The sequence below is a fragment of the Lepidothrix coronata genome, unplaced genomic scaffold (genome assembly GCF_001604755.1).
Source record: "Lepidothrix coronata isolate B3197 unplaced genomic scaffold, Lepidothrix_coronata-1.0 Scaffold107, whole genome shotgun sequence".
NCBI lineage: Eukaryota > Metazoa > Chordata > Aves > Passeriformes > Pipridae > Lepidothrix > Lepidothrix coronata.
This window is the reverse complement of record NW_016690287.1, coordinates 2,551,874-2,561,581: the sequence shown is the minus strand read 5'-3', so window position 1 is coordinate 2,561,581 and position 9,708 is coordinate 2,551,874. Positions and strand designations below refer to the sequence as shown.

At 43.1% G+C, this 9,708-nt stretch overlaps 1 protein-coding gene across 1 annotated transcript in view; it reads left to right on the top strand.

The window, feature by feature from the left end:
* The first annotated feature begins 2,288 nt into the window (after window positions 1-2,288).
* Window positions 2,289-9,708, top strand: part of PTPRO (protein tyrosine phosphatase, receptor type O) — a 154,848-nt gene continuing 147,428 nt past the window's right edge. Inside the window, exon 1 of the mRNA XM_017823944.1 lies at window positions 2,289-2,690. Within this exon, the coding sequence (XP_017679433.1) occupies window positions 2,475-2,690 (216 nt within the window). The 5' untranslated portion in view covers window positions 2,289-2,474. The remainder of the gene's footprint in view (window positions 2,691-9,708) is intronic.

Below are 9,708 nucleotides of genomic sequence, written 5' to 3'. Positions count from 1 at the left end.
CTTTCAGTGGGAGGAACTGTTCTATTGCCTGTGCCTAGCACACTTCTGAATAGCTGCTGAAAAACACCTTTTTAATTTATTTTTTTTTTAATAATGAAAAACATTTAATGATCATTTTGTGAAGGATTAGGTTCTATTGGCAGATTAGAATCTTTCAAGGCACTGGAACTTCAAATAGTTGAGTATCCCACAACTTAAAAAGAATGCAATCCATGAATTATCCTGGCTGTGTTTTTCTGTGCTGCAACAGCCAGACCAGAATGCTTTAATATCTTGGTCCTTTACTGAAGGTTTCATTCCAGAAACGTTTCTCACTTCTTTCAGCTATTCCTCACTCTAACTCTTTGATTCAGGTAGTGTTGTCCTGAGGCTAAAATGCTACTAGCATTTTATATTCAATTTTGTTCTCTTTATATATCTTTAATATTTAAAATCTGCTTATGCCATCATCATTTTAATGTCTAAATATTTGTAAATTAGTGGAATATTGCAGTAGAAGCAAGCATAAAATACAGTCCTAAGGTTAAAAATCACTGACTGATGCAGTTCAATTTTCTTAATAAACAAGAGCCTTGTAGCCTAAAATTCAATCCACAGCTCTCAAGTACTGATGACAATCTTAATTTCCTAAAGAAATGCACTTCTTTGTCTTTCAGATAACCTCTCTCTTCATCCTAAATGTGAGTGCTGAAGGAATTTTAGCTATGGTTAACCCCTTGCATACCAATTTTAAATAATGCTGAAAATACCAAGTGTGGTGGGTATCCAAGAGAGGTCTGTGTCCTTCACCGGTAGCATTCAGTGGGTCTTTTCTGTCCTCAGCTTCTTACAAATGAAGATATGAGTAGCATTTGCCTTTTGGACTTCTAAATTTAGGCTTTGTGCCAGTATATACACAGGAGCTGAGTTTCTCCTTCACTTTCTGGATTAATCCCAATCAAGTGTGGCAAATCACTGCTCAAGGGCCCATTTCAGAACAAAATAAGCACATCCCTCTCTGGCTTTGGCCACTTTGAAATCAAGCTGTTGTTGACTGAAGGTCCAAATTATAAGGAAATCAAAATTATGCCATGTATAAGCAGGGTAGGGCTCTGAAACACAGATCCATTATTGTCCAATTCAGTAATGCTGTTATTAAACAACTTTGCAATTGTTCAGTTTAAAGGGCATTCCCACAAAACTTTAATAGAGTTGATCTTGCCTAAATGACTTAGAAAATTTGAAAACAATCCCAGAATCTACTTTTAGCCATTACTTTATTTTTTTAAGGAAGAGCAAGGTGGTGGCCCATTACTATAATTAATGGAACCACATCTAGGTCCAAAGTTGCTCTGAAGTTTAATGCCCCAGACAAAGCCTTGTTAGTACACTTAATTGTTTAGGTCGGAGTTTGTTACTGATCTGATAGTGGCACCAAGGATGTATTCTAATTTATACTGGTGTGAGAGAGAGAGTAGTCTGTGACAAACTAGATTCTGATGCGGTCTTCTCATTTTGGAAAGACTCTTTTCATCATGGTGGTTGAATGGGGGAGTTGTTCAGGTGCTGATGTTCAGGTGCTTTGGGATTTTATTTTGGGCTTTCCACCCCTTTTTTTCTGAGGATGCCCTCTTAAGCCAAGTTGAATAGCTTGCCAATGTTTAAGTTTGGAGATGGCTCTGATCAACTTGCAGGATTGCTGGGTGGGATGATGGGGGAACACACAACAGGGGGTGTGACCTCAGTTTTGTCCGTGTGCCCCTCTAATCACTGGGCCTGAGTATCTCGCGGGACAGGATGAGTTCTTCTCCAGCTCTTGAAGGTTCAGACCTATGCCTTAAACACCCGAAGAGCTGCCCACACGTTTAACCTGCCTTCTGAGAACAGCCACGGGGAAGTCTGCGCTGTGTCTTCAGCTGATACCCGGGTACCGGCCGCTGCTCCTGGAGCTGTAGCTCCAGCAGCGTCGCAGCTCAGCAGCCTCCTCCCGCAGGAGCCGAAGCCCCGGTCCATTCCCTGCCCTGCCAGCCGGGCAGCCCGGGGTGCTCGCGGCATTTCTGTCCCTCCATCGCGGCGGGAAGAATGACACTGGGGAGGGGTTGGTGTGCTCGATGGGGAGCGGGAGGAGAGATGCGCTTTTTGCCCGCCGCTTTGCTTTTCCTGCCCGCGGCGGGGAGATGCTGTCGGGAGAGGGAGGGGGGGGGGGGTGGGGGGGGGGGCGGCGGCTCCAGGCTCTCGGCTCCCGTCCCTCGCCTTCCGCCGGGCTCGGTGCCGCCCCCGCCGAGGAGCCGCCGCTCCCAGCCCTGCCCGTGCGGCGAGAGGCGCGATCGCCCGAACTCCTGGGAGGGGAGACACCACCCGCCGCCGCCGCCGCCTCCTCCTTTTCCTTCTCCACCTCCTCTCCCCCCTCCCCGCCGCAAACCCCAAATAAAAGGGGCGGGGGGCGGCAGGATGCGCCGCTCGGCGGGGAGGTCGGCGCCGCCGCCGGCCGCCTGATGCTGCCGCAATTCGCCATTGCCGGGCACGGCTCGGAGCCGAGCGGAGGGAGGCGGGGGGCAGAGGCGGGGGTCCCGGGGGCAGAGGAGCAGCAGCCCCCCCTGCCTGGCCGCCCCCGCGGGCCGCGGCCGCCGTCCCCCCCGATGCCCGACCGCCGCCGGCGGGGGGCCCCGGGGGCCCGCTCCTGTCTCCTCTGGCTCTTTGTGTTGCTGAAGGTAAGCGCCGGGGAAGGGAAGGGGTGCGGGTCCCCCCGCTCCCGTGGGCACCGAGCCCCCTCCGCGTCGCCTTTGTGTGCCTTTCCCGGCGGGACCGCCGCGCCCGGGCACGGCCCGCTGGCGACGGAGGCAGGGGCTCATCCCCGGCTGTCCCTTCTTTGTGCTCCCGGGGGATGTGCGTGTGGCTTTGGGGGAGCGGCAGGGAGCAGCGCTGTCCGCCGTGCCCCGGGTCGAGGTGCGCTCTCTCTCCCACATCCCCACCGAAAGTGCCGGCAGCCCAGGGGAGCGGCGGCGGCGCTTACCCCATCCTCTGTCCCCTCCAAAGTTCCCCGGCTTTCAGCCGAGGCGCTGGGAGAGGGGCGATGTTTTGCGTTTTGGGGAGCGCTGCCCCGCGGGCCGGGCGGGCGGTGTCGGCGTCGCCGCGCTGTCCTTCAGCACCGCCCGGGCACCGCGCCGGGTTCTCCCGCAAATCCCGCTTACCTTCACCCCCAGCAAGAGACCCGCTAACGAAGATGCAGCTAACAAAGGGGAGGGTGGTGTGTCGTGTTGGTTTTATCCTGGCAGAATTGAACGGTTCTTTTCTGATCAGCGATGTGCCATGTTCAGGCTCAGCCTATCTTCTCGGCAGATTAATTTTTCAAAGTTCTGCCTAATACTGCAAGCTTGGTTTCACATGACATTTTTTATCTCCAACGCTTTCGCTCCTTTAATGGTTTCTCAGGCATATTTAACGTGCTTCGTGTAACTTCCAAAAGAAAATCTACGTACTGTCTAGGTGAATACTCCTGACTATAAATGTCATTGCCCTAAAGAACAGAGCTCGGCACTACTAAAAACTTTGTTGTATGTTTGTCAGTCACTGTTAAGGAGAGCTCTGCAACTAAGGACCTGACCTTTCGGCGTCATGTAAATGTTCTGTGGAAATCATCAGAACTCCTTGTGTGAATAAGAGTTTGCAGGATCATGTCCTAGAACAGCAGTGGTGTCGCTTCTAAAATTGACATCGCATTGACAGAACTATTTGAAGGGAAGCTTTCGCAGCATCTGTTCACATATAGTAGTCAACTGTCAGCTGTCTCATTTTCATAACTGCTGAAACATACATTTATGCAAGATAAAATGTTAATACACAGAAAAAATTTTGTTCCATAGAATTTGGCGATTAAAAAAAAGCAAAAGAGTTATTTTTAAGAAAATAAGACTGTGGATGTTAGGGCCCAGCAGAAAGATTAAATTTCTAGTTCGATCTCAGATATAGAAGTGCACACAGTTTTAAGTATCTGTTTTATCCCATAATCACACAATTTACATTACTCTAAATCCTGGCTTTTTAAAAAATAAATGAAGTTGTTTTGGTGCTGTGTTTTTTTAATAGCACTACTGTGGTAAAGCAAGACAGAAAATAGATAGTTTAAATTTGTAAAATACTATACTTGAAAAATAAATAATACATCTCAAGAAATTTGGTAAGGTGTGAAGGCAGCCAAGGCCTCAGGTTTTCATTGGAAAGTGGCCATCACTTCTCAGCTGGATAAAACTCAGACAAACCTGGGACTGTAAAGACAAAGAGAGGTGATGAGCATTAGCAGAATGTTGTAGTGTAAGAGAAGGTAAAGCTGTAGCTTCAGATGGAGGTACATCAGTAATGCCATGTGCCTGAAATTCACTGAGTTTTCTTTAATGTCTGTGTATTTCTTTGCAGTGGCAAACAATTGAGAACAACCAATTTCAAAACAAGGCATTCCCTAGTTTTGTGCTGTTTACTTCTGCCGACTTGTTGAACCAATACTAAAATTACCCAGCTTCAAGTTATTAAATTGGTGTTTCATCTAGAAGTTACTTTTGGTGAGAAAGGAGTGGCATTGAACTGATGAATCTGAAGACAGGCAAAACTGACGTCTGTGTGCTTGCTGTTTCGGCGTCAGCAGCCCAAATGTCACTTGCTAAGCTGAATCTGCTTGATGTGGCCTTGATGCCCATCTGGCAATTTGTAAAATCATCAGCAGACTTTGCACAGTGACAAAACTGCTCAAAGCACATTTTCCTCTTCTCTTCCAATTGTTGTCATTTTGTGGTGCAAAGTAATGATTCCAATTTATTCTAAATCCTGACGTTGTCTGAAGTTGCTGGTACAGTCGGTGACTAGGGGAGGTCAAACAGGGATATTGCCCAGTGCATGTCATATGCCTGATATGGTTGCTCATTGACTAGTAATACTTAGTTCCTTCTTTCACAGCATGATGTGAATGCTTCCTGTGCTCCAGGATGGTACTATAATATTATTTTTGGAAATATAGCAATGTGATCTTGAACCTTTATCATTCTCTTTTTTTCGGTAGTTTTCTTGTGTGATGACTGGTTTAGAAATTAGCAGAAGAAAGGCATTGTGTGTGAGCTCAAATATGAATATGGATTTACAATACTTTTTAGAGGAGCAGAGCTGTGTCTTGCTTCAGAGAAAAGACTCCAACCATGCTGCTGTAGGAATCTCTTAATATATTGCCATTTTGCAATGGGTCTGTGTTCTCTGCTGTTTCGGTCAGAACGGATGGAAGGCATAGTCTTTAGCTGCTTGCTTCATAATCATCTCATTTTGGTGTGGCAAAGGCATGGCTGATCACAGCTGAAGGGAAAAGCTGTACCTCAGCTAAATAAAGAACAATGAGAAGTAGACACTTTCCCTGATTCCAGTGACTGATGTCATCTTTGCTGTATCTTTTAATTGCAATCCAACAACCTTTCCTTAGTCATGACTGCACTGAGCTTTGACCAGTTGAAGTTCTGCTCTGGGTTATGTGACTGGTATGTCAGAGGTATGTCCAAGCTGTTGGTATCTTGTACTTGAATGATTTTATGTTGCTTTTATTATTTATGTGGGAAAAGGTAGAGCTTAAGTAGAAGAAAAAACCACCTTGAACAAGCCAAACCTGATGCTGGGACGTGATGTACAATGTTACACCTCCAAGATGTTCTGACCAATGCTCTCAGTAGGCAGATAATGAGAAAACTGGTTGTCAGAGTAGTTCCATGTATGGACTAAATAGGAGGGATCACACTCTTCAGGAAAATTTTCTACAAATAAAGTAATACAAATCATATTTCCAGGAGACTGAGGTCCTTATATATCAGTCTTATATATGCTTTTCATATGAAGCAGCAACACTCTCTCTCTTAGAAAGGACAGCTTTTTGTGTCTAGCAGGGTAGAATTCTATCCAATACTACATCAGTTTATGGAGTTTGGCATCACAGCAAAGTCCTACTTCAGGTTTACGTGGACCAAGACATTCAGGGAGATTTAGATTCTGTAAGACTTTACTCGGCTCAACCTTACCCAACACAGGAAATATGTTTCTGCTGGTGTAATTTTCAAGAACATCTATATCTTCAGTTAATAATCTGAAGTAAAGATCATACCATCAGGATACGGCCTCTTTCTGTGGGAGAAACCTTTTTGAGAGAAAGGCTGATTTCACAGCTGGGAACCCCAGTGCATCACCACTGTTTCCTTCTGCCTGGGAAAAGCAAAATGTTAATGTGAATTTTGATATAGAGTCCTTTTAGCATCTTCTCTCTCCAAGAGATGGTGGCTGAAGCTCTTACCAAGAAAGAAAGTTTGCTTTCTTTCCTTATGATCATATTCTATTAGCACCAAAATAAGATTTTAAAAAAACCCCAAACCTATCTTACCAGTTCATTTTTGTTTGCAAAACAAATGTAAGTGTTCCTCATGATAAGACAGGCTCAGAGGAACTACTGAGGTAAAACAGTCTTTTCTGCTTACCACTAGTCTGAGACTATCCAGGCTGTATGGAAGAGAAAAGCATCCTACCAGAAAAAGCATACATTTTCTTTTTTAAAAAAACTTTATTATAAGTAGGCATCCTTAGACCAAAACTTCTAAAAGTCATGTTCTCTCTCATTTAATCATTTTTATGGGTTATTTCTAAGCCAGGGTGATTCCAGAGGGCAAAGCTAAAGAAGGGGATGGTTATGCCAACTCATGTTTACGGAACTGTAGTAGGCAAAACCCTCTCTGCAACCGGAATAAGAATCTGCTGTTACCCTTTGGCAAATTTCTGATTTCGTTGCGGTGAAATGACAGGGGACCACTGAGAAAAGATCCTTCCTGCCTGCAGGAGTTATGAGCCTCAGACTCAAATTGCACAAGGTCAGGAAGGCAATTTCTAAGTTCACCCCGGTCAGAAGCCGCTCTAAAGGGTGATCCCTCACTCGGGCTCAGACAGGGACTGTGCAGAATAAAAACCTACCTGTGGCGATCCCACGGCCACTGATTAAAGGACTCTTGGGCAATGTGCTGGCTGAACTTGAGAAGCCCACTAATCTCTATATTTCTGCTGTCACCACACAGAGGAATATCACGAAATGACCTTACAGAGCTTCAGAATGAATGTTAAACTGAACAAAGTCTTGTGTAAGTCCACCTTGAGATTTATTTTACTAGTCAGTCTCAGCTTTGGAGGAGAGAACTTTTTTTTACTTAGGTATATGGGTCAGGACAATAAATGTCAAAAAATAAACCTTTGAAAACAGGTGTATTTGCTGAAGAACTTAAGAGGCTCATAGTTAATTTAGAGTCAAAGTGGTTTTTTAAAACTATTTCTGTTTTCCATTGCAGAAGTATGTATTGTTGTCCTGAGCACTCTTCTGGTAAATTAGTGGTTTCATTTTTGTTAGTCAGGATTTTAAAGATTCTGTTTTTAAGGGAAAAATGAATTGAATGCAATTTAAATAAAAAAAATCAAGTTTTGATAAATGTTAAAAATGTTTCAAAATAAAGATCTTTAAGGAGTTTAATACTTAGGAGTGCACTCATAAAATGAAGAGACTGGCTTATTAAATGTTTTGCAGACAAAAGATATTACAATTTTTTTTTTAATTAAACTTCTATCAATGTATAGTTGAAAAGAGGAAAATCTTTGAGAGGAATGTGGCAACATATGCCAGCTGCCACGTGCGTAGTATAACAGATGAATAGGGAATGGGAGATACTGGAAACACGAAGGTTACCTTGCTTTTCATAGCACTGTGTAATCTTGAATGAATGCAAGCAGTGAAGGGAGCAACTCCTAAGGAAGGTGTTTGGTGTCTCTTTGGCAAGCCAAACATGATGCATTCCATTTTGGGAACTCCTTCATTCTTATGCTGGGAAATCACTGTGGCTTTTAGATGGAGTTCCAGAAATAAAATTAAGTGCATCATGTCTGACTTGCCATAAAAATAACCAGAGCAAAAGTAGTAGGTGCTGTGCTTGAATGACTATGGTTATCTTTGCAGTTTCTCTTCTTGCACTTATTTAGAGAAGAAATGCTTTACAGTAAGCATCAGTGATGGGAAAGTTGGTGACACAGCTGCTGGTAACAGAGAAGAGAGCAAGCAGGACATGTTTTCAAGGGAATTAAACTCAGCTTTTAGTATACTGGTCTTCAGGTGGCAGCATGGACATGAGAAGAGAATATGTGAGATAGGCACTGTGACTGAGCAGAAAACGTAATATTAGGAATGGAAAAATTTGAGTAGAACATTTAAACTCAAGGATTGAGCGCTTCAGAGGAGCTGAACAGAGATGACAGAAGTAAACAACTCAGAGCTATTACTCTATGTCAGTCAGAAATTTAACATGAGGCAACTGTTTGGTAGATATGAATCTTTTGGGGGAGAAAAATCCTAAATTCCTGTTTAAGTTCTCTCGTAAAAACAGATGAGGTTGCCTGTCAGTCTAACAGATGTGATTTTGAAATGGTTTGGCCCCCGTGTATTTTAGGTTATTGAGGCATGGGTCTTCTAGCCATGTCAGAAGGGTTTGAACAACTGTAACTCCTTCGTGTGCTATAAACCTGTAGGTCCTCGAATCAGTTATGTTGATTTCCATATCATGTGAAAGCCGTGTCTTTGGGATAAGAGAGCTTAGTCCCAGCCACTAAGTTGTTAATCAGATCAGCAACTCCTTCAAATTTAACAGCTTTCAATATTTTTCTTGACACATCCCTAAAATCAACTGAGAAGGGGTTATTCTTCGAGGCTGAGATGAGACCCCAGAGCAGACCACAGGCTTTCCCAGTTGTCTTGTTCCCTGTGTGTAATCTGCTGTTTGTCTCCTGTTATCTGTACCACAGCTATTCAGGACCATATTCTCTTTGTTCATATGGAAGTCATTTTAATATGGAAGTAATTTTAACATGGAAAATCTTTACTCCTCACTAATCTATTAAACAAGATTCTACTTACAAACAGCAAGGAATTTTAAATTCAAGTAAGAAACCTCCCCCCTCCAAGCAAAAACAGCAGATAAAACACCCCAACATCCTATTAAATGGGGTGAAGAACAGTAGAGAGAATTGGTGGAGGAAAAAAAATCCACAGAAATAATGCTAATTAGTGTTTTCCTAAAGTACCGTTAAGTCAGAATTAAGAAAAAAAAAATGAAGATTTGCCAACAGCAATGAAATTAGTTTATTTATTATTTGCTTAGCTCTGCTGTGCCTAGCTTTATTCTGTATGCAAAGTATCTGCAGACTCTGCCTGAAGTCTGAAAGATAGACACATCAAAATAAGGATGCTCTAGATAACTTAGAAATGATTATCATATATGCCAGTTGCTGGTATTCTCCAAGGAGCAACATACCTTCCAAACAGAAGTCACAATTGCTTCCCTCAGGAGCTGAGCAGAGAGTTTTTTGTTGTTGTTGTTTGTTACTTTTGTTTTTTATTTGGTATTGATTTCTACAGGATGTTGCTCATCAGGGCTTCTGGACATTTACATCAGTTTAAAACATCAAAAAATAATTAATAATCAATGTGACTTTAATCCCTTCAAAGAGAACCCATTAACCTACAAAAAATGCTCTAGCTCACAATCATTTTGTGAAAGTAACTGAAAGCAGGGCAAGAGATGAAAGAGAGAAACATCACTCAGATATTTTCTTTTTTTTCAAAGAGAATTTTATTGCAAACAGAGAACATAGCTAATATTTTATTGCAGTCAACTTACTGTAAAC